The sequence below is a fragment of the Colias eurytheme genome, chromosome 3 (genome assembly GCF_061535395.1).
Source record: "Colias eurytheme isolate Ceu_HAF_F1 chromosome 3, ilColEury1 Martin Lab GWU primary, whole genome shotgun sequence".
NCBI classification, from domain to species: Eukaryota; Metazoa; Arthropoda; class Insecta; order Lepidoptera; family Pieridae; genus Colias; species Colias eurytheme.
The window spans coordinates 1,335,430-1,360,853 of NC_142982.1; the positions used below are offsets into that span (position 1 = coordinate 1,335,430).

Here is a 25,424-nt window from a genome sequence, read left to right on the forward strand (position 1 = left end):
ATGACTTTTAATTAATCAATTTTCAACGAATAAATTATTGTGCAACTTGTATGTCAAAAAACAAAGATTATTTACAACATATTGGAGTGTTGTGTAAAAAGTTACTTGTTGGACAGGAAGTGTATCCAACTGTCCACACGTCACTCGTCGAACGACAAGTCCAAGTAACGACAGTGAAATTTCGTTTAGGTGATAGTGTTAATGAATTTATGGTGAAAAATGCAGATTCCAAACGAATATGTTTCGACTGCTGAAGACATAGCAGATCAGGTACTGTAGAATTATAGTTTTACTGTATTTAATTCAATATCTAATTAATCCGACGTGTACTTTCAATACTTCTGTCACGTCACTAAACTTATTTGATGTTGGCTCAAGATTTATCATCCTATTTGGCTCTTATTATAATTATTACAAAAAATCTAGTCATGCCAACTGTGTGCAATTTTTTTGAGACGTAGTATTGAATTATTACGAAGTAATGCAATGTAACTCCACAGGTGGAATAAATAAGTCAATAAAACTTACTATATTATTCATATCGCTTTTTAAAATTATATTGCGATAACATTTTATATTTCTCCGTATCTACAGAATCTTATTTAATATTTTAAAATGCAGGAGAAAACCATGGAATCAATTTTCATTGCCCAATAGTGAAAGTTTTCATATTTCAGAGCTGCATTAGGTGGTAGACAATTATTAAAATTGAAGTTCAATATTAAATTTTGATGGCACATATGCTGTTACTAACTATATTTAAATATTAAACTAATAGTGGGTAGAAATAGGAAATGTTTATTTCCTGTATTCTGTTTAAGAATTTGGCATGATTCTACTTTCACTTTTTGTATGTTAATTTGTATGTATATCCTGTGTTGTGGAAGAATGAGGTTAAAACTTAAAGTACGCTTTATTATTTTTTTCTTCTTCTCTTTAAAAAAAAATTAATTTATAAACCTTTAAAAAACTTATCAAACCTGATATAAAATAGTACAAGATAATATTATGCTAAATCATATTGGAAATTTACCTAAATAATAACAATCACTTTTTCCTTCTACATTTACATAACAATTATGGTCTCTCCATCACTGAATATTTTTATTGTTTCATACTTTTCACACTTATGAAAATGTATGAATAGAAAATACACACATTAGTTATCTCTAAGAAATATTTGATTAGGAATCAAGGATTTTTAATTTAAGGATTGAGACATTATGTTTTGTTATATTGACTTAAATATGAAGGCATTGTGCCAATTACTGATTATTAATATGTATGTTAATGTACCAATATATGTTATCATATTATATTATGATGTGTAGTAGTACATATATGGTATACATATTTAATCCATACTAATATTATAAATGCGAAAGTAACTCTGTCTGTCTGTCTGTTACTCAATCACGCCTTAACTACTGAACCAATTTGCATGAAATTTGGTATGGAGATATTTTGATACCCGAGAAAGGACATAGGCTACCTTTTATTGCGAAATATGTCCCACGGGCGAAGCCGGGGCTGACCTCTAGTTTAATATAATAATATATGTTGTTATCTAACTAAAATTGTTATTTATTATTTATTAGATGTTAATACGGGTTCAATTTTGTCAATAGATAAGATTATACATTAATACTCTCTGAATTTTAAAACAACTGAGCTGTTTAATCTTTATACTCTACTGTAAGGTTTGAGTGAATTTTAATTATTCATTCACATTTATATTAAATCAGATACATTTTTGATAATGTTTATTTTGAAAGGAACCAAGTTCTGTGCTTAAAAAATTCTGATTAACACTACAAATAAGGAAATATACAACCAAGTGACAATATATTTAAGTTACCTCAAGTTATATTAAGACCACCGTGATTAGTAGGAAAACTTAATATGTACTTAATAACATACTAACCAAGTAACAATTACATAAATTTCTCTTATGTTACGAATGTGATGTTTCATACTTGATTTTCTTCACCAGGTGATAAGAAAAGGCAAGAATGTGTTACCGACAGTCGCGAGGCTCTGCCTCATATCCACATTCCTTGAGGATGGTCTCCGGATGTGGTTCCAGTGGTCGGAGCAGAGGGACTACATGGACATGTCGTGGGGATGCGGCAAGTTCCTCGCTACCATGTTTGTTGTGAGTATATGTTGTTTTGAGGCTGTAATTATTATTAATTGGGATATTGTTAATGATATTTTATCTGTGATAGTAAATTATGATGATTAGATGTGTAGATACTAGATATTTTTTTTATCTTCAGTCTAGTTTAATTTTACTTGTATAATAAACATGAAAGTTTTCTGAGAATGTATTGATATATGCAATGAAGCCATGGGATCAAGCTTAGTTATTTAAAAAAATGCAGTAAGTTTTTGAGCTAATTTGGCTATATTTCACTGAAACTTATTGTCTATTTTTAATTTATTATTAGTTAAAATTGTGGACATTTTTAATAGTCAAGGATCATCATAGTTAGTATGAATTAAAGTATAATTTATCTGCTATTTTAATAGAAAATAATATACTACATGAACTTATTGTTAACTTAAGTTTGTGGAATGTTATATTATCTATGAAACAAGTGGCTATAGTTATTTGGCCTCAATTATTTTAAGTTATCTAACATCCTTAGTGAATTCTTCCTCCTTTAGTCAGGTAACAGCAAACAGTAAAATAAGTATTTCCGTAGTTTACTGAATTTTTAAAATTAATTTTAATTTTTAAAGTGAAACTTTTATTACATCGTCTCAAACTTTTTGGTCTGTGTAGCGCATGTCGCGTGTATCGCGGCTGCCGAGTAGGTATACCTACTCGGCAGCCGACCGACACGCGACATGCGCTACACAAAGCAGTGTTCGGAACCCTTCGAACAGTTTCACTTTTACCGTGGTTTCATAAAACCACACAACATTTTTTGTAAAATAAACATTTAATTTTAATTTTTTGTAAAAATATAATTTACAGAATTTAAATTATATTTTTCACTTGGAATAATGATGTATGTAATTTTATAGCTTAGAATTGTAATTTTATGTTTAAGTTAATGTACTACATACTTATATATAAAACAATAAAAAGTTTATTATTGTTACATGTCACATAAATTTACTTATAGTTGCTAAAAAATTATTTTTTTATAACCGAGAAAGTTATATCAATGAAATGGCTTATAATATTTTACTATTTTTTTTTAATTCGTTTGTCTATTGACTATTATAATCTCTAGTTAAATTAAGTTTCATTATAATTTGTAATCTGACCGAATTTTGTAAATTTCAATTTCAGCGTCAGTAAGTTTTGTAACTGATTTGTAAAGATTGCACTGCACATTTATCAGATATCACTTACTTACAAAATACTTATTTATATGGCAATACACATTATCACAGTCGTGAACTTATTATCTAGTGTGGTAAAGTTGATTTTCGTTATCTGTGTTACAATAATATTGATAAGTTATTAATTCATAACGTTACGCTAATTATTAACGGAAGCTTAAACAGATTTAAAATGTTAAGTTGCGAAAGGTTTTTTTATGAGAATGTACATTACAAAATAATGATAAAGAATCAATGTAAAGAATAGATAGTTTTCCTTGTATCACGCGTTTAGGATAGCGATATTATTTTAGCGCCCTTTGATTGATTATAATTAATAAATTATAATTTAAAAGTGCAATTTTATGTTAATTTCATTAAAATATCAGTATTTTTTTATTAATATTTATATTTATTATCATGTGTAAAGATGAGAAATAATATAATAGCACAGTCCTTTCACGAAGCATATATTTTTCGCAATGTAATGCCTGTAATCATATAGATGGATATCATATAAAGCCGAGTTAATTTAAATTCATCAAAAAAAATGACTTGAAGATTACTTGATAATAGAAAAATATCCATCTATCTTTTAACGAATATTTGCATCCACAACTCGTTAAATGATCACATAAATTTAAATTGTACCATGAATATGCGGTAATTTATATTTAAATATGGTAATTATATATGGTTTTTATAACATCCGAAACGAGAACTCGCAGTAATGACATCGTATTGTTGCTCAAGCGATCGGCCTTGACCACAGTGACCAATATACCTAGATGAAGATGAAGCGAAAAAAAGGCTGTACGTTAGTAGCACTTTCGCTTTCCTTAACGGACGTGTTGGCATTCTTAAACGTAGTCTGGTATCCCTTTCGTTTTTACTAAAAGAACTGTTCATTGAGACATGAAAAAACAGTTGATGGTATGAGAATGGAAAAAACTAAGTCGGAAACTGGTATAAAATTAAAAAAATTAATATAGTGATGAATATAATGGTACGGGCATGGACGTATAAAAAAAGACGGACGGTATATCGCCTAAACATTGAGTGAAGCCTAGTAATGGCGGCGAAACATCCATGTGTGTGTGCCATGTTGCCATGGCAACAGCTGTGTTGATGACAATGGCGGCTGTATTTTTTTCTATAAATTTTGCCGTAATAATTTTGTCATTAAAACATAAAAGATATAACTTGCTTCCCTGTGGAATGTAATCCCTTGTGTTTTGTTATTTTAAATTGTACTGTTGCGACACCATTTAACCACGCAAGACAAGATTTTAAATATTTTTTGTGAAACAGTGACGCAGTTAATCAGTCGGTAGTTCACGACGTAATGGCGGCCGACTAGCTTACTAGGGTGAGAGTGTGTGCGTTTTTATTGTCTTTACACGATCGCTAGCTTACTATGGTGGCTTCACGTTGTTTGTTCGTAATACGGCGTCCGTCTTTTTTTATACGTCCATGGGTACGGGGTAGAAAAAGTTAAAAAAAAAATTAAAATATCTGACAAAAAATATTTTCACACTCTTTATATCAATTAGAATAATTACTGAATGTAACATGTTCAAATTATTGTATTTTTTTAATACTGCGCCCGTATAAAATTCCATGAAAAAAAACGCCATTACCAAAAAAGCGCGAAAGAAAGATCGAAACAACCGATAAATAGGATATTGTGTTGGCACATTGTATTCTTTGTGACCTCATTGAACGTACGGGTATATTCAATCATTATTATTTATCTCACTGACACACATTGTGTTATATTTTTTACACAGATTCCTTTTAATTATGTTGTTATAGTTTTTTTATTCCACTTTACATATGGTCACTTATTGCAATGATGCACTGCGTGTTTATTTAAGTTTTTTATTTTATTACATATATGTATAATTGGCTTTTTGAAATGTTGAAAAAAATCTAGCCGCTTATTCACATCTTCACTGATTTGTAAAACTATCAATGACGTTTTTAGTAACGCTATATAGTCCAATATTCCTCATTCTAGTATTCTCAGAATAAGTATTAATTGTATGGAGTTATATTGTGCCAGTTTTCTTAAAAAAAGTTGTGGTTATTGCCAATTCCATCTCCACGTATGGAGTCGCCAGCAAGAACCATTTTAATGCAAGCTTTATTAAATGTACCTTTTTATTGCAGATAATAAATCTATTCGGTCAGCTGGGTGGATGTGTGATGGTACTGGGCAGGTGGAAGGTGGATATCGCTTGTGGAGTGCTGTTCTTCATCGTAGTACTACAGGTAATTATGATAATTAATGTAGTATATCAAAGTTGTAATGTAAGATACGAGATTAACAATTACTACTGTGTACTTATCACTACAAAGTATAAAACAAAGTCGCTTTCTCTGTCCCTATGTCCCTTTGTATGCTTAAATCTTTTAAACTAAGCAATGGATTTTGATGCGGTTTTTTTTTAATAGATAGAGTGATTCAAGAGGAAGGTTTTAGTATATAATTTATTAGGTTTTAGACAAAGCGGGCGAAGCCGCGGGCGGTAAGCTAGTACTGTTATAAATGCGAAAGTTTGTCAGCATGTTTGGTACACTTATATGTAAAATTGAATGATTGGTTCTGGATGAAATTTGGCACAGAGGTAGTTTATAATTATTCGTTTACAGGCTGATTTAATTACTGTATAAGCGAGAACAACGAGAGTGTAGTTTCGGTAATGTAACTAAGGTAAAATGTGAACTTGATAGATTTTTATGTAGGCGGTGAAAGCCGCCGCCTACATAAAAGGCTACATAAATGTAGGTTTTTTTTGATAAATAGAGACGAATATAGACGAATCAATAAATATTTGAATTGGAATATTAAATATAGGTATAACAGATTGAGTTTTCAAGAAATGCTTTGAGCAAATTGGTTATACAATTTCAGATAACATAAACACTGAAATATTTTATTATAACCACACGTTATTGTTACGTCCGTAATTCAATTTATGAGCTGAAAATGTTCACACAGCTTTCCATTCCAACAACTTTCTAAAGTCCGAAAGGAAAGACGTGTTGCCGGTCGCCACGTGGCACTGTGTTCTAGACCTTATACAATGCCTAGGCCATAACTACGTTACTAATACATTATTTATAACAGGTTGTATTATGTACTTTGAGTCTAATTATTATATTGGTATGGGAGGATGGATGGATGTTAGTTTTGCACGCCTCATAAGCGAAGCGTTGAGGTGGGTACTACTGTCACTTCGCGCAAAACATCTGATTTTTCAAACTTAAAATGTCTTTATGTATCATACATTGCACTTGTAAGATAATACATACACACACATATTAAGAAAAAACACTATTTTTAACATTCATGATATTTTTGATGTCATTTTTGTTATTTAAACTAGTTAAAAAACAGTTTGAAAAAGTTCGTCGTTCGTTCGGACGTCCGTGTGTCTGTATGTGCGGAGGATTTTCTTGTTAACACGATAGCGACCGAAATACTTTACTAATCGAGTCTTTTTTTTCTCTTACGCTTGAGTATGCTCAGGAATAGAACCCTTTCATTTTTCAGGGTCTAATTCGATGTGGTTTAATTGTTATTAAATAAACAAAAATAATAATTAATAAATAATTATTAAAAAAAAATTATGAGGCGTGCACTTTTGGATTTTCCAAATTATTTCTTTCTATTACCTAAGTCTTAATCTAGTGTATTTAGCAACAGAAGCTTGCGAAAATTTTACATTATTAACTTTTTTGTCTTTGTGGATCTGTCCATAGCATTGTAGTTTCCAAAGATATGAATCTACTTGAACGTGGTTATGTTAGTCGAAAGGAAATTGTAGTAAAGCCCTGTCAAATTAATTTTGCGGATTTTTTTCCAAACGAAACACTTGTCTTTTACTCAATTTCTTTGCACACGTGTTTTTATTTACGAATCTTATTCAGTTGATAGAACGACCTTATCAATAGGCCGAGAATTGTTCATGAATGGGCCATTCAGCTGCACACCGAGACGAATTGCAAATCATTGTTGAAGTGCTTTTTTTTTAAATCGCCAAGTGCGTATTGATGTTTTTTGTTGAGAGTTTATTTCGAGAACGACCCTTGTCAAAGATTAGATATAAAAAGCCTTTTTAAATAAGTCGTGTTTTTAGTCTTATTTAGATTTATAGCTTCAGGGATAAGGGTCATTGCATTACGTTAGCGAATAAATCGTACAGCCCACGGTTTCGCTAAGGGCGTTCCCAGGTGAAAATAAATCTATATATAGATTTATATAGAATATTGTCTATGTATTTGAATTATCACCAAGATTCGATAAGCCGTAATTGCGAGAAAAGACCAACGGGTGTTATATTAAATAATCTATGTAACAATGATGAAAAAAGCGCGTCTAAATTAAGTCTTGTTGAATAAATAAATGTTTGAGTTTGTAAAAAAAAAATTCGTTTCGCATGCATAGCTAATCAAACAATTGTAAAATAACTGCAAAATCACAGCTGTTTTGCGTTCTGTTTTAATTTAATTGATTATACATAGTTGCATAGTAGGCCAGTGGAAATTAACATTAAATTCGCAAAGCACGATGTAGATTTGAATTTTTGGTATGTTGTTTGGATCAGTTAGGGTGATGTAAATCCCAATTTGCAACTTCGAAAAAGTTTTGCTCGCTGCGCACCACGTGATAAACTGCGAAAATTTTGGACTTTTTTCACTTTTTGCTCTAAAAGTCATAAACTATGCGTTTCCGACAAGTATGATTCAGTACATAAATTAAGGTTATTAAATTTGCAACAATTTAAGCCTAACCGCAGCTCTCTAAACCTTATAACGACTAAACTGTGGCCATTCGAAGATGGTTCATTTTTCCCGAAATATTGAAATTTTTAGTTTTGCTCCCGTTTGAAGCAAAATATTGGCAAAAACCGCTCGTTCTATGAGAAGTTCGTATAATAAAGTTGTAGTGCATTTAATTTTCTTTCATAAGAGCATAGAACAAAGTCTGTGAGACAAATATTTCACACACAATATCTGAAAAACAAAAAGAAGGTAGAAATAGATTTTTAAAGAATTGAAACTGAGAGCATATAAAATCATAAAAAGAATAATACTTTTTCATTTGCAGGATAGGTAATTAACAAAATTACAAAATTTGGGAAAGTAGGAAAAAAGATTATACGCAAATAATAAACTGCGAAAATTTTGGACTTTTTTCACTTTTTGCTCTAAAAGTCATAAACTATGCGTTTCCGACAAGTATCATTCAGTACATAAATTAAGGTTATTAAATTTGCAACAATTTAAGTCTAATTAAAGCTCTCTAAATCTTATAGCGACTAAACTGTGGCCATTCGAAGATGGTTCATTTTTCCCGAAATATTGAAATTTTTAGTTTTGCTCCCGTTTGAAGCAAAATATTGGCAAAAACCGCTCGTTCTATGAGAAGTTCGTATAATAAAGTTGTAGTGCATTTAATTTTCTTTCATTAGAGCATAGAACAAAGTCTGTGAGACAAATAGTTCACTCACAATATCTGAAAAACAAAAAGAAGGTAGAAATAGATTTTTAAAGAATTGAAACTGAGGGCATATAAAATCATAAAAAGGATAATACTTTTTCATTTGCAGGATAGGTAATTAACAAAATTAAATTTTCTACAACTTTATTTTATGACCTTCTCATAGAACGAGCGGTTTTGCCAATATTTTGGTTCAAACGGGAGCAAAACTAAAAATTTGAAAATTTCGGGAAAAACTGACTATCTTTGAAAGGCCACAGCTTAGTTGTTATAAGGTTTAGAGAGCTGCGGTTAGGCTTAAATTGTTGCAAATTTAATTATCTTTGTAATTTTGTTAATGACCTATCCTGCAAATGAAAAAGTATTATCCTTTTTATGATTTTATATGCCCTCAGTTTCAATTCTTTAAAAATCTATTTCTACCTTCTTTTTGTTTTTCAGATATTGTGAGTGAACTATTTGTCTCACAGACTTTGTTCTATGCTCTAATGAAAGAAAATTAAATGCACTACAACTTTATTATACGACTTTCTCATAGAACGAGCGGTTTTTGCCAATATTTTGGTTCAAACGGGAGCAAAACTAAAAATTTCAATATTTCCGGAAAAATGAACCATCTTCGAATGGCCACAGTTTAGTCGTTATAAGGTTTAGAGAGCTGCGGTTAGGCTTAAATTGTTGCAAATTTAATAACCTTAATTTATGTACTGAATCATACTTGTCGGAAACGCATAGTTTATGACTTTTAAAGCAAAAAGTGAAAAAAGTCCAAAATTTTCGCAGTTTATCACGTGGTGCGCATCGAGCACAACTTTTTCGAAGTTGCAAATTGGGATTTACATCACCCTAACTGATCCAAACAACATACCAAAAATTCAAATCTACATCGTGCTTTGCGAATTTAGGGTTTTTTAGTGTCGATTTCTACTGGCCTATAGTTGTTTTCTACAAATAATTTATTACTTACAATTATATTTTTGTGTTATCTATTGAAGTTTAAGTTTTTTTTTGACAATTTTCCATAATTTCCTGATTGTAACTACTTTCATTAAAAGTAAAGTAAAAAAAGTAAAAATATTTATTCAAAAATCAAGCATACAATCTCGTTGAACTTATTACAATAAGGCTGTTAACACAGTAAATATGTGAAAAACAACTATGTATAATCATTTGCTTTAAAGTTTTAGGGCTGATTTTTCAGTCCTTGGTTAAAACTTATTTGTCGAATAATGTATAAAACTACCATTTTAAAAACGTATTCTAATTGCCCGTATTTGACAGTTTACGTGACATTTTAATATTATCGTGTAATACTTTATTGGACGGATAAGTTTTATCCAAGCATTGAAAAATCGGCCCTTAAAAGAATAAAATTTTTATGAACTTAAAAAAAATTGGGTTCCGCTTTAATTTTTTGGGCGTCTCGCTTATAATTTACCAACACAAGTTTAAATTACATAATAATAGTAACAAAATATGTCGCGATTCTTCTATCTGAGTTTGACCTTGTAACCTTGACAAGCATCTTTTAGTTCCAAATATAGACGTAGATCATCGATTCTTGTTATTTGCTTGTTGAATGGAAAATTTAACTAGCAAAATAGTCGAAATAAGACCATAGACAAAAGAGTACAACGTACATATGCGTGTGTGTCAAATGTATGGGTGTGTGCAATGTTTCTTTTTATTGATTTAATTTTAATGTATTTTTTAATTTTATGCATTACTAGCTTGCCCAGCAGACATTGTTCTGCCCCATTGCACCTTTTTCATGTTTTCTCGCATTAAGAACCTTTCTAGTGCCTTAACAAAAACGTTAAAAATATTAGCTGATTTGGTCGAGACGTTATCGAGTTTTACCACAAGTTTTTTCGCTTAGCAACACAATTTATTTTTACTACATAGATAAAAATGGCCATCAGTACTTCTCCTGTATTAACTTTTAAGTGTGCCAAGGGCTCAAAAGTTTTTTCTTCGCGTATTAATATACAGATGATCTATTTCAGACATTCGCATACAGCATACTATGGGACATGCAGTTCTTGCTACGTAACTTAGCACTTATAGGCGCTCTGTTACTCGTCTTGGCGGAAGCCCGAGCGGAGGGGAGAAGCCTCTTTGCCGGAGTCCCCTCTCTGGGAGAAAACAAGCCGAAGACCTACCTGCAACTCGCTGGCAGGATTCTGCTGGCCTTCATGTTCATTACGCTGTTGAGATTCGAAGTTTCTTTCTTGCAGGTAAGAATTATTGGTTAAGGGGTAATAGCCACTTGCCTGTCATTTAAAGTTTTATCTATTTATTCAAATGACTTGTGATTTGTGAGTAAATTTGCTAACCACATGAGCGTTAGTGCGTAATTAAATAAAATTGCCGGAAACTCAAATTACTTAAGTATTCAATTGTTAAAACTTGCCTTCAACAATTATTACAGGAAATATTTATCTAAAACCAACAAAAATATTTTATAAAGTAGTAAGTAAGGACTACTACCATTAAGTTTTTTGCTACAAATTTGGTACATATTATGTTTTTATAATTTATGCATTTTTTATCCCCGACTCCTTGATTCAACTCTCCCACGTAAAGGATATGAACAGTTACCTTAAATCAGCAAGATGTCAGCATGTCAATTACCTACCTATCATAAGATTCATGGCGTGTCTATAATATCCCAAACGGTTATTGTATTCATTGACCCGTGCACTACTTGTGGGCGAATGACGTAGGTCCATAAATAATTTGTGACGCAACAGGACAAAAAATCCTGCTCGGAATTTAATATAATCACGTTGTTCGTAATTAATGCATTTATGCTAGTATTTATCGATTATATAACTGACATGGAGTGCTACAAATAGTTTATTGGGTATTAAGCAGAATTCTTCTGTGATTTATACAATGAGTGGGTTATAACCATAGAAATCTAAATAACAAGACACTAGAAGTCGTAAGCGTGCGTGACCTTGTCGCCACTCAGGTGATTTGCACAACACCAGTGCATTCGTCACTGTTCAGTTGCTCTGGAGACGTATGAGTGTATACATGGTGTGTTTCAGCAATTCCCATTGCGGAAATTCTTCCACAAGTTGTAATTATACTTATAAAGGAATAATATTTCATCGGAAAATATTTTTTTTTAGAAATAATGCCGTTTTTCCTTAAAATTATAGAATATTTACAAGTATTACGAGCGTCACCATAGTAATCGAAATAACAATGAATGACACAGTCGACCATTCTTATTATCACGTTTGTTCGTATTGGAGCAAAAAGTCTCATATACTTAGGGATGTTATTCTAAAATAAACCGTAAATTCGTGCGTTAGGATACATATTCAAAAGCTTAATTTAATAGATAAGTTAGTTTTCACTAAAATCAAGCTGTCCAATAAAAGGCATAGTTTACTTGTGTGTACTGTTTAGCTTTCGGTTTGAATGTGTTGATTTTGGCGACAGCGGTTTTCATACGAATTATGACATTTTAGCACTTCTATGTGTCTTGTTATTTAGATTTCTATGGTTATAACTAACGCTATTATAAGTAAAGCTTTTAATAATAATAACTTCTAACTAGAAATAATATAATATTAAAATTCTAGGCAAGAATATCAGTGATGTAATATTAACGTAAAACATCCACGTTTTAAAACGGCATATCAACAAAATATGTAATGTGTCAAAAAATAACTCACCATGCTCTTCATATATTAACTACTAGATTTCCGCCCGCGGCTTCGCCCGCGTTTGCAAAGGAAAACCCGCATAGTTCCCGTTCCCTTGAAATTTCCGGGATAAAAACTATCATATGTGTTAATCCAAGTAACCCTCTATATGTGTGCTAAATTTCATTGTAATCGGTTCAGTAGTTTTTACGTGAAAGAGTAACAAACATCCATACATCCATACAAACTTTCGCCTTTATTAAGAATTATGATATATGATATGTATTAAGAATTATGATATATTAGATTAGATATTAGATAAGGTCACGTGTTTGTGAAAGTACTTTTTTCCACGTCAAATTCTTCTTAATCTTAATTAATATAAGTGCACCAGTCACATTCAACAAAAAAAAAAAAAACATTAAAATACGTCTACATTCTACACGAAAAATACAAACCTTATAAATTACCTTATATTTTTTATCGAAGTCAAAAACATAGCTTATCTCCTCCTCGATTAAGCAGTCTCTTGACCCTTAGACACATAAAACTGAAAGAATAGAATAAATTCGATCGTTCTGGCGGGTCTCGAGTGGCCGAGTTGGTCAAGCATCTGTCCCGGATTGCCGTGAAAGGATGCGGGTTCGAGTCCCGCCTCGTGGTCGATTTATTTCTATTCTTTCTGTTTTTTCTAGTCTCATTCCCAGTAGTCTTCATATTTTCTCACAGATAGACCTAAAATTTTATTTATTTATAGCCTTTATTGCCAATACAGGTTACATTTTTACTTATTAACTAAAATTAAATTGCTTTGTGTGTGTTGGCGTGTCCTTGTGACACAAAGGCCTCTTCCAACTTCTTCCACTCGCCACGTTCTTTCGCCTTCTGTAGCCAGAGCGGCCCTGCCACTCTCCTTATCTCATCCGACCACCTTTTTCTTTGTCTTCCTCTTTTTCTTTTAGCATCCACCCTGGGAGTCCATTCGGTTATCACCCTTGTCCATCGGTTTCCCTTTTCTCTGAGCATATGCCCTACCCACCTCCATTTAAGAATCCTTGTCTTTTTCACAACATCTTCTAGTTTTGTTATATTTCTTATATCTAAAGCTCTTTTTCTATGTTTTTTTGTATAACCTAGTATACTCCTCTCCATAGCTCGTTGGCATGTTACCAATTTTGTGTCATGCTTTTTTGTTTTAGCCCAAGTTTGGCAACCATAAGTTAGTATTGGCAAAATGCAGGTGTTAAATAGTTTTCTTTTAATTGTGATGTTGTACTGTGTATTTTTAAATATTTCTTTCAGCGACCAGAATCTTTTCCAAGAATGGGCAACTCGTCTCTCAACTTCATGTTCCATCTGGTCGCTGAAAGCTATTAGTTGGCCTAAATAGATATAGGAATTGACATATTCAATTAACTTATCTTCTATTGTAATTGGGGTTCGCACTCTATTTGCTATAATTTTGGTTTTTCCATAGTTGATCGATAGTCCCACTTTTTTGCTTTCTTGTGCCAGTTGAAGAAGCATGGTTTGAAGGTTTTCAGGGTTATCAGATATGAGTATGATATCATCAGCAAATCTGAGATGATTTAAATTTGTTCCGTTAATGTTTATGCCGAAGTTATCCCAGTCTAATTTTCTAAAGATTCCCTCTAATACTGAGGAGAAAAGTTTTGGTGAGAGTGGGTCTCCCTGTCTCACGCCTCGCTTTATAGGGAATACTTCACCTTCGGTTTCCAGTTTTACTCTGCCTGTGCTGTTTTTGTATATATTCTGTATGATCCTTATATATTTATTGTTTATTCCTTGATTCTTCAAAGCTTCCCATATAGATTGGTGTTCCAGTGAATCAAATGCCTTGTTGTAGTCCACAAATGCCATGTATAGTCGATAGTTGTATTCATGACTTTTCTCGATCAACTGTTTCACCACATGAATATGATCCGCTGTAGAGTATCCTGCTCTAAACCCTGCTTGTTCCCTCGGTTGTTCTTCGTCGAGCTTTTTGGTAATACGGCTAAGCAGTATCTTCGAGAACACTTTATATACGTTCGACATCAGGCTAATTGGGCGATAGTTACCTATTTCAGATCTGTCTCCTTTTTTGTGAATGAGAGTAATGGTAGTTGATGTCCACTGTATGGGGATGTATTCAGTGTTCAGGATGTTATTGAAAAGCTTAGTTAGTCTTTTTGATGTTTCCGGTAGTGTAGCTTTCATCATTTCGTTAGTGATGTTGTCTAATCCTGGTGCTTTATCATTCTTCTGGGATTTTACTGCATGTTGAACTTCGCTTTCAAGAATTTGTGGGATGTCTTCTGTACAGTCTTCGAGGCTTAAGTTGCTATTTAGTTGAATGTCTTCGGTAGAGTATAGAGTCCGATAATAGTCTGTAGCAATCTTGAGGACTGGTTGTCTCCTTGTGATTTGTTTGTTAAATTTGTTTTTCATTTTTGGGATCCAAATCTTTTCCTCTTTTAGTTCTCGTAATGCCTTGTTTATGCCTCCTGTTTTCGATATGTGGTGTTTTATACGTTCAAATCTTCTATCAGCTTTGTCTTGTTTAATTTTACGGTTAATTTCTTTGCTCAAGTTATTTATTTCTTTTAATGTGGCTTTGTTTCTTCTATTTCTAAGTAGTAGTTTCCTTTTCTGAATAAGATCAATTGTCTGCGAGGTAAGTGGGTTTTTGTTTATTTTTTCCTTAATTTTTATTTTATTTAGTTTATAAATCTCATTTATTTCTGAGTTGTAAAGTTCCTGCATCATATTATCTAATTCTTTGAATTGTATATTCTTTGGAAGTGCGTATGTTACTGTTGGGTTGTTTTTCTGATATTTTCGTTGTTTCCTAGGTTGTTTGTTGAATAAACTTGCTCTGACCATGCGGTGGTTGCTGTTAAAGTTAAAGTTATTTATAACGTTGACGTTTTTGAATGATTTAGGTTGATTGGTTATTATAAAGTCTATTTCATTTCGATAGGTTCCGTCTGGTGATATCCAGGTCCATTTTTTGGTTGACTTCTTCATAAAAATACTATTCATAATAGTTAGGTTGTTTTCGAGAGCTAAGGTTACAAGTCTTTTACCGTTTTCACTTCTCTTTCCTGTGCTATATTTTCCAACAACATACTCTTCGCCTTGATTCTGTTTTCCTATTTTGCCATTAAAATCCCCCATTACAATAGTATTTTTATGAGCCATCTGTAATGTAGCTGAAAGTTGACTATAGAATTCATCTTTAGCTGTTTCTTCTGCTGCTTCTGTTGGTGCGTATATCTGTATTATAGTCCAGTTATTTTTGTATCCCTCAATGTGTATATTAAGTATGGCGATTCTTTCGGATATGCCTTTGAACTCTAGGATTTGTTTTTTAAGATGCTTTCTTACTGTAGTGTATGTCCTTCCCTATTATCGGCTCTTAGACGCACACGACCTCTCACTCCGACCGCCTGCAGCCAACTGAGCTGTGTGAGCGGTGTCACCGTTGCACGTGCGCAAGAGATGACATAATACTTCCCTCTCTTTCACTCACATACACTACATCCCTCCTTTATTTTAGAAATTTTTAATTTTTTCAATTAATTTTATTAAATAAAATATTATGTTCTATTCGGGTATGTTATATGTATGCTTTTATTCTAGTCTATACCTAAGCACCAGTATCAGTCAATGACCTATTATACTAGTAGACGCGGCATACGCCAACATCATTGCACTAAAAAACAGCGTAATTAATACATACCTACTTACTAACGCATTATCACCAATACAGTTGTTCTCTCTTTCACTCTCACGCACGAGACATAATACATGTCTCACTCCTGTACTTCGTAATAACAACTGCCGATTAAAATATAAAAAGAACGTCCAGCCACGACGCTGAATGGTGCGTGACTAAGTGAAACTCGGGCACTTAGCTGAGTTTTTTCTTGCCAAAATAGAGAGCGGGTAACGTATCTAGCTGTTTTATATATCATAGGTATCAGTTAGTAAACACAGCTCAGGGACACGTCCGCTGCATACCAGCGATAGAGTGAATGTGTCACCTGGCCTAGTAATATAATTCTATCTACCTATATGCAACATCTCTCCTTTTCATTTCTTTTTTTTTCTTTTTTTTTTTTTTCCATTAAGTATATGTATATTCAAAATTATAATAATTTTTACAATATATGTATTCAAATCGATATTAATTAATAATTTTTTCAAACTCAAACCTTCATTCATCAACCATACCTCGTCCAGAAACGTTTAAAACGTTTCGTCAGTATAAGGACAAAATATGAATTTACCACTGGTTCGGAAAGCCGCCTCAACAGAGAAGAGCCGGCAAGAATATATAGGCATATAGTCGCTCCTTCAAAATCATAGAAATGTAACATCTTACATAGGTATTTATAATAACAATAATGACAATTTATTTAAGTATACGACAATCTATCATGAATAAGTTGTATACTTATATTTAAGTTTATTAAGTCATTATTTATTTATTAACCAATGGGACGAAATCGTTTTCAGTAACTTAATGTTCCTTCTGTAACTTAACTATACTTTTGACTAACTGTACCTGTACTGTACCTGTACTGTACCTGTACTGTACCTGTTCTATACCTGTACTGTACATAACCTGTTTTATTTTTTCCTTACATGACTATTGCACTACCTTGTTGATATGTTTCACTCACTATTTATCATGACCTGCACTCCAGGTCATTTAGAAGAGGTGAATGCTGCTTCTTCTGACGCATAATTTAATTCACTTTACCTGCACCGGCATCTGCACCATCTAAGTAACCACTGTTTTCCCACAAATTAAAATTATTAATAAACGATAGCTGCAAACCGAATTATTACCAAGTGAAATGCCTATAGACTGGGTACATACTTAAATGCTCGGTTATTATTTAATATCTATATTCTGTATATGTACTTCGTTACTAAAACAATATATGTTCCGATTTTAATTCAATATACCTAATAAAATCGGAATGTAATATAATATGTATACATCTGTACCCTAAATAATATAATAAATATTATACGGCAAAATTGTAACCAAACATTAATTGGTTCATTATTTATTCTTATTTAAGCAACAACAACTTATCATAATATGATCCTTAGGCACAAGGAAGATTTGTTTATTAATACGTTTGTCCGTCTCTCTTTCATATCGCAATAAAGCGATTTATGATATATTTTTGGGTGATAGTTTAGAGGCTAGAAAGTGGCAGCCTTTTTTATAGCGCATTAAATATATTTAATTCATACAGATACATAGTATTACAACGTTAAGGTTCATAATTATCAATTATTTAAATACCAACTTTCGGGTATAAACCACTCTGACAGAATTATAGTCTTAGTGGAGCTTGCTCTGCAACAGTACAATATCATACTATACTGTGCCATTGACTTCTATTGAACCGCTTTTAGCTTCACCTGTATGTTCGTATGACTGTATGCAACCGATTCTTTTCGATTCGCTTATGACCTACCCAAGCCGTACAGATTTAACTTCAGTGACAATATTACAACAATTTATTGACAATACAATAATTAATATTTAGTAAAGCGTGATTAATAATGTATTACTTTTTTTATACCTCTTATTGTAACCTCAACACACACGCGGTGTTGTTCATTGTATGATTATTACATTAATAACACATAGGTATTTAAAATTCAATTAATGTAACGAACCTAAAACGAATCAAAATGTATCATTTTGTTGATGACTTTTTTTATTTGTTACTTATGATAACATTTGTATTTGTATTACTGACAACATAATAGCCACTTGAAAAAGAAAAAGATAACTAAATTTCAATAATAATGGCTAGATATTAATCACTCATTAATGGTCTGAAAATAAGTAGTTGGATACATATTTTTTTTAACTGTACAATGTTAACTGTAACAATCAGTAATACAAATTTAACTGTAACAATCAATAAAAACTTTGTTTTCCTATAACTATATAAGTATTTGCATAAATTATGTAATTAACTTGAATTTACAATATTCAATTTTGCATTTCGAAATCAATACCACTATACCACCTCAATATTGTAGAGATTAATTCTTGGAATTTATATTCTGACTAAGGCACAAATGGTGACCTTTTCGCGATAATACATTTTTTTTTTTTTGCTTTGACTAGAAATCTTTACCGTATTTCTTAATTGATAATCTTTTATTCAATCTAGTACGATATCCATTATTTTTTCGCAGCGGTGTTAAAGGTGCGATATTTAATGTTCAAAAAATGAGCTCTTAAAAGATGTATTACGTAAGTACCTACTTTATGAATATGAAATCAGACCAGTCTTACAAACCACCATTAAAACTTGGATTTTATATGAATTACTACGTTGTAAATCTTATTAAATTCTTAATAACTTTTTAAACTTGTAAATAAAATTATTAGTGTATTGACTTTTATAATACTATTCACGTTGATGTTTGTGTTGCTGATTTTCTCGTCTTGAAATTGACCTTTATTATCTATCTAAAAATTTTAAGTGTATATTTGACAGGTTGTTTGTCACTATACGCTATCTATCAAAGTAATCTACTATATAAAAATAAGTCGGGTTTTCCTTCCTGACGCTACAACTCCAGAACGCACGAACCGATTTCCACGGCTTTGCACTCGTTGGAAAGGTCTCGGGCTCCGTGAGGTTTATAACAAGGAAAAGGTGTCTCTGGTGCGAAACGGACTTCGCCAGGTTTGCTAGTTATTAACAATTAACGATTCATATTTTATGCCAACTGTCTATTGTCCAACTATTGTCTCTCACGGTATATTATTGTATAAATTACGTAAAAGTCGTTTTCAACGTTCCAACATGTAATGACTAATGATTAACAGTGTGTTATACCTAACCCCAAACCGGGGTGCTACATTTCCGCTGAGCGAGTGGTGTTATGCTACTGCTACGTTCCGTTTAGAAAGCTTCTACATACCCGCAACGTTCCCGCGCAGGGAATTGTCGCGTCCTTGCCACGTTCCGATAAGGAACCTCATACGCTGCTACATACTGCTTAAGACCCATCTTCGGTAGTACTACGACATTGCTACGATTGCCGCTGAGGAAATCCTTCTACGTCTTGCTTGCTTCGGCTCCTTAATTCCTGTTGAAGGAATTCAGCGACCAACCCTAAAGACACCCTACCGCCTAGCCTTCGCAACGAGACGCGCACTCCATCTTACGTCCACCTATATCAACCGGCGGTAAGAGCCCTACCGGAGGGTTTGGACCTAGGCACACCACGACCCTTATTGTTACTGATATTTGTATTTTATTTTATTAATTAACTAAATTAATTGCCGACTGTATGGTGAGTATCTAGTTCTTATATTATTTTTTTGTTTCCACCTCACCTACAACGCCACATAGTACCTATATACAATAAAAATGAATAGCCAAATATGTTGCTAAGTGTAAAACTCAAACCTTGGCACGCAGCGTATCGGCTCGACCAATTCGGATAATATTCATGTTCCAATTCGTTTAACGAACCGATAAAAGGCGAAAGAGCATTACAACGTCTGCCAGGTGGGTAGTTTGAAATAATGAATATTGAGACTACTCTGTATGTCTCTCATTCCATTTATTTTTGTTTTCGAATATTCATTGTTTTATTACCTTACCCTGTTTATGATTATTATATTATCACTTAACCTGTCTAACTTTATAGTTGTCGGTTAAATGTGCAATAGGTACCTATCGCAGATATTTTAGGTATTGTTATCATTATGATTATTCTTTCGTTGTTTAACAAAATCTGCTATGAAATTATGAAAATATTAAGTCACTTTTAGATAAGAATAATAAAATCTACTGTAAATATTTTAGTATTTACTGTATGCTCTTAAAAATTGTATTATTCCATTTTTTATTTGGATATCAATACTAACCGTAAGTAATTTCGAAGATACAATCTATCTTACGAACAATACTTCACTGTGAAATGGTGACGAACTATCACTTTTTTTTTAAGATCGCGTATTTAAGTGCATGAATTCGCAATATGGGCATCACCCAAAATATAAACATTTTATACGAGCATCACCCGTATCACATCACTACAGGCATCACCTGTATTGTAATTATATTACGACTACCACGCATCATTTGGTATAAAATTACAAAGTACACACGGGCGTCACCCGATTTTTGTTTTTGTACCACCAGGCATCATCTGGTATAACATTATAAAATACACACGGGCGTCACCGGATTTTTCTTGACCACCAGGCATTATCTGGTAACACAGTACAAATTACGTACACGGGCGTTACCCTTTTTAAAGTGAAACTTTTATTACATCGTCTCAAACTTTTTGGTCTGTGTAGCGCATGTCGCGTGACGGTCGGCTGCCGAGTAGGTATAAAGCAGTGTTCGGAACCGTTCGAACAGTTTCACTTTTACCGTGGTTTCATAAAACCACACAACATTTTTTTTGTCAGGCTTCATCTTGTAACATTATAGCTTAACAACAACAACTTTAGAAATCCCTTGTCGTGGTCCACATCACCATCGAAACACATACATCAACTTACATGAACTTCCATAATGTTACTATATTAGCCTGTCCAGGAAACTTACGTTCCTTGCATGATAACCATTAATTCTTTATGCAATAATGAATAATCTTAAATAATACTCATGCAACTTCACATCGAGTAATTAAATAAGATATAAGTGGGTATTTGGTATAATTATATTTTTGTAACCAGACAAATCTATTCTGAGCTGATAGGGAATCGAACCTTCTTAGCTCATTTAATCATGTTTAACCAATCCTTTAAGCAGGTTTTTACATATCAGTATCAATAAATTTATATGTAAACAAATGTCCCAAAATAATAATCTACAGCCTCGACTAAACAAAATATCACATTTAGTCTCGCATAACGCAGTTACAGTCCTATGCATGACTACGTGAGTACATATACTGGACGACGCTAGCTGTATACCCGTACACTGTACAGTGTATTTATCAAACAGGCACCATACGCTCGAGCAATAAAGACAGCCCGCGTATGCATTGGTATCAGTGTAGTTATGTATACGAGAAACAATTGACAACACCTACTTTATCCTTCTGGCTACAATTATTTAAGAGGTTTTGCTAAATCTTTATGTAAACGAAACCTTCGTTTTCTACGGCGCGGAGGCCGGAGGCCTCTCGAAAGGCACGCACATGTTATGTATCTACTTTGTGCGGATATTTTTTTTTATGTAAGCGGCACAAAATATCATAATGAAAATAGGTATGTGTGTATATTATTATTAACTTTAATATTCCCTTCGATGTAACTCGACTGTGGATATAATTAGTACAATAGTTATCACAGCACACCTATTTCCTCCCTTTTTTTTTTTGTTTTGTAATTTTTTTTTATTATCAAAAAAAAAATTACTTACATTTATTCCCGATTTACCTCGTCGCCAAAAATGTAGTGTATGTCCTTCCCTATTATCGGCTCTTAGACGCACACGACCTCTCACTCCGACCGCCTGCAGCCAACTGAGCTGTGTGAGCGGTGTCACCGTTGCACGTGCGCAAGAGATGACATAATACTTCCCTCTCTTTCACTCACATACACTACACTTACCATGAATCCTACTCCATGTAACCCCTTTGTTTCACCTATGTAGTACAGAATATATTTATCATGTTCTTCGATTTGGTTTCCTAATCGTCTTACTTCGCTCAGACCTAAAATATCCCATTTAATATCTTCTAAAGCTAGTTCAAGTTCCGTAAGTTTTTCTGGTGTCCTTAATGAAAGTGTATTAAAAGTGGCTATATAAATATTTTTTAGTTTTTCTTTATTTTTATTTTTAGTGTTCTTCGTTGGAAGGTAGTGGTCGTCTTCCCCCACGGTGACCAACCGGCTTGGGGTGTGTTCTTTAGTAGTTGTTTTGCATAAAGTTGTGTGATACTTGGTTTGATTCCAGGTGCCGGTGGTCGTTACAAGTTTTTTGGGATTTCTGAGAGTGAAGCTGACCTAGGTCGTTCAATAAAGTTAAGGATAGTTGGTTTAATTATGTTTTCCTTTGCAGCTCCTTTAGAGTTTGTAGCCGTTGTATAAGCTGTGACTTTAGTGTTTAATTTTTTCTGAATAGATTTAGGAGAGCCCGAGGCTTCCCTTTTCCTCTTGTCTCTTGCTTGGTCTAATGGTTTCTTCACTATTAATTTATCATATTTTATAAAGGCTATGTTTCCCTTCTTTCTTTCTTCCTCCACCTGTGGTTGTAGTAACTTCCGTTTTTCCAGCGTTTCTTTCGAGAAATCTTCCTTTACATATATGCCTTGCGGAAGTCTAGCTTTATTTTTCAAGATTAGATGTTTTTTCCATGTTGACGTTACTGTCACCACAATGGGGCGATTTTTGTTATTAATTCTCTTCCCAATTCTATAAATGTTACTTATCTCCTGACTGTCTAGATGCGTTCCTGAATCGATAATAGTTTCTTTAATGTAGTCCACAAGTTCTGCTTCCGATTTGCCAAATTCGTCAATTCCAAAAAATACTAAGTTACATTTCCTTTTATCCTTTTCGATTGCATTTAATTTTAACTCCAACTTCGATATTTTAGATTTAAGTTCAATATTTTCTTCGGTTATTGTTTTGATTCTCTCATCTATAGCAAACATTATGTTTTGCGTTACTGATTCGGTTATGAGCGTGACTTGTTGGTTTAATTTCTCGTCTAATCTTGACCAGAGCAACTCCATACTTTTTTCCATTATTTTTGTTTTATTTTTTTGTTGTGGTAAATACCGAGTACCTTGTGTGGAAATTATAATCTGTTACTGGCAACACGGAGTTGAATGTCTGCTGTCACTTTGGATGACACCTGACAATTGACACTTGACAGGTTTGACGGTATCCGTTAGGTTGGTAGCACCTTTATGTTTGAAGTGATAATTAGTTTTTAGGTTATGATATTCGATCGTAAAATTGAGATTTATGAAATAGATGTAAATTTGGCACTGTTCACTTTCTGCAATTATAGTTTAATCACTAATTCGGACGAACTTGTGGTGAAGCAACTCTATCTTTCGCAGTGTACAATATTATTAATTAATATTAACGGAGCAGATTTCGCGTACGTGTTTACAATTCGATCACCGGAACCGGAAGTCTAAACCTAAAATAACAAAGCACAAATATTCCAGATCGTGCAAGATCTCCTCGGCAGCATCCTCATGATCCTAGTCACTGTCGGCTACCGCACCAAGCTGTCAGCGCTTATGCTGGTGTTCGTATTATCTGTGCTCAATCTGTACCACAACGCGTGGTGGGCGGTGCCGACGTACAAGCCGCTGAGGGACTTCCTTAAATATGACTTCTTCCAGGTTAGTGTGTCGGGAAAAACTTTGACGATATTTTTTTTAGAAGATTTAATGTTCTGGTTTAACTTTTAAGCCTTTAATTATGCATATAATACATGTGTAATCGTTAAAACGACCAAAATTAACTTCTTTATGTATTAACTAGCTGTGCCGCGCGATTTCACCCGCGGGAAAAGCAATTATTTCTATTATTCTGTAGTTTGTGTTTTTCTGATAAAAAAGTTACATCACTGCCAAGTATTATCAAAATATATTATGCAGTATAACAAGAAGATGGTTTTTAATTAAATTTCTGTGGCAGATTGTACATACCCTTCTGCGTTTTTAAAGGTTTTATGTCAAATGCAATTACCATAATGAAACTTTTTTTTCAGACCCTATCCGTGATCGGAGGTCTCCTCATGATAGTGTACCTCGGGCCTGGAGGCGTCAGTATGGACGAGCACAAGAAAAAGTGGTAGGGACGCTCCCTAGCTCCCTTGTGTACGGACTTGATATTAATTGTAAGGTTGTTGTGGCGCGCTCGCGGCCCTCGCGTTTGTACATATAGGACGCCATGTTGTTTAGTTTGCGCGCCATTTTATATTGACGTTCGATTTTTTTTTAATTTTTAAAAATAAATGTGTGATGTTGTCAATTGTGACGGTCTTTTGTTAGTCTTATGAGGTGTGGTAGGTTGTGATTTTTTTTTATTACTTCTTTGTGTAGTGTAGTTGGTCTTTGTTTGTTGCATAATTTTTTATAACAAATATAGTCTTGGAAATCAATAAGTGATTTATGATCCATTTATAAATTAGAACTGAAGGATTTGATATTTACCTATTGTAATCAGTACGACTTTATTTGCAAGTATTAAATTGCGCGCAATCTAATCAATAAGTTTTTACAAATTTATTATATACATAATAATATTATCTATCGAAACGGCGTAAATGGCTAGTGCGGTTTGTAACACGCGTTCAGTGTTAACATTTTGACAATCATAACTTTTAAGTATGTAGCAATGATCCTATTTGTTTTATATATTTCTGTGTGTTTTTAACGTTTCTTTCTTGTTATAAATTCACGTTTTCTATTCTTATATGTGGCCGTTGCTTGTCTCGTTAAATTATAATGTACTTTGACACAATTTTTTTGGCTTTGACTTGTTATACCTTTCTCTGAACGTTCTTAATGAAATATAAGTTTGTATGTAGAATGCACTAATTCAAATCTAAGACACACATATTCATTCCGAATTCACTAACGGCAGTAATGTTATTGTACTTATCTCAAAGTCGTGATTTACTTTCGCCACTTATGTTGAAAATTTTAAAATTATATAACCTTAAATGTACATATTTAAAAGATAAAATATTTTTATAGTATTTTTATTTTGTTGTTTTCCGTTACGTCCATAGGACTCCCTTTCATTGACGCATTTAACAGGGATAGCTGAATGCCATAGTGTGTAATGTATAAGTCAGACAACATCTTTTATATAACAGATTTATTTGTAAAATATATAATAATAAACACAATTTCAACAACTACAC

General features: G+C 33.0%; 1 protein-coding gene across 1 annotated transcript; it reads left to right on the forward strand.

The window, feature by feature from the left end:
- Nucleotides 1–25,419, forward strand: Surf4 (Surfeit locus protein 4). Its single transcript, XM_090119320.1, has 6 exons — nt 1–270; nt 1,994–2,155; nt 5,509–5,610; nt 10,852–11,082; nt 23,713–23,892; nt 24,264–25,419. Exons 1-6 carry the CDS (start codon nt 220–222, stop codon nt 24,348–24,350), a joined length of 813 nt encoding a protein of 270 aa, XP_089975446.1. The 5' UTR covers nt 1–219; the 3' UTR covers nt 24,351–25,419.
- The last annotated feature ends 5 nt before the right edge of the window (nt 25,420–25,424 follow it).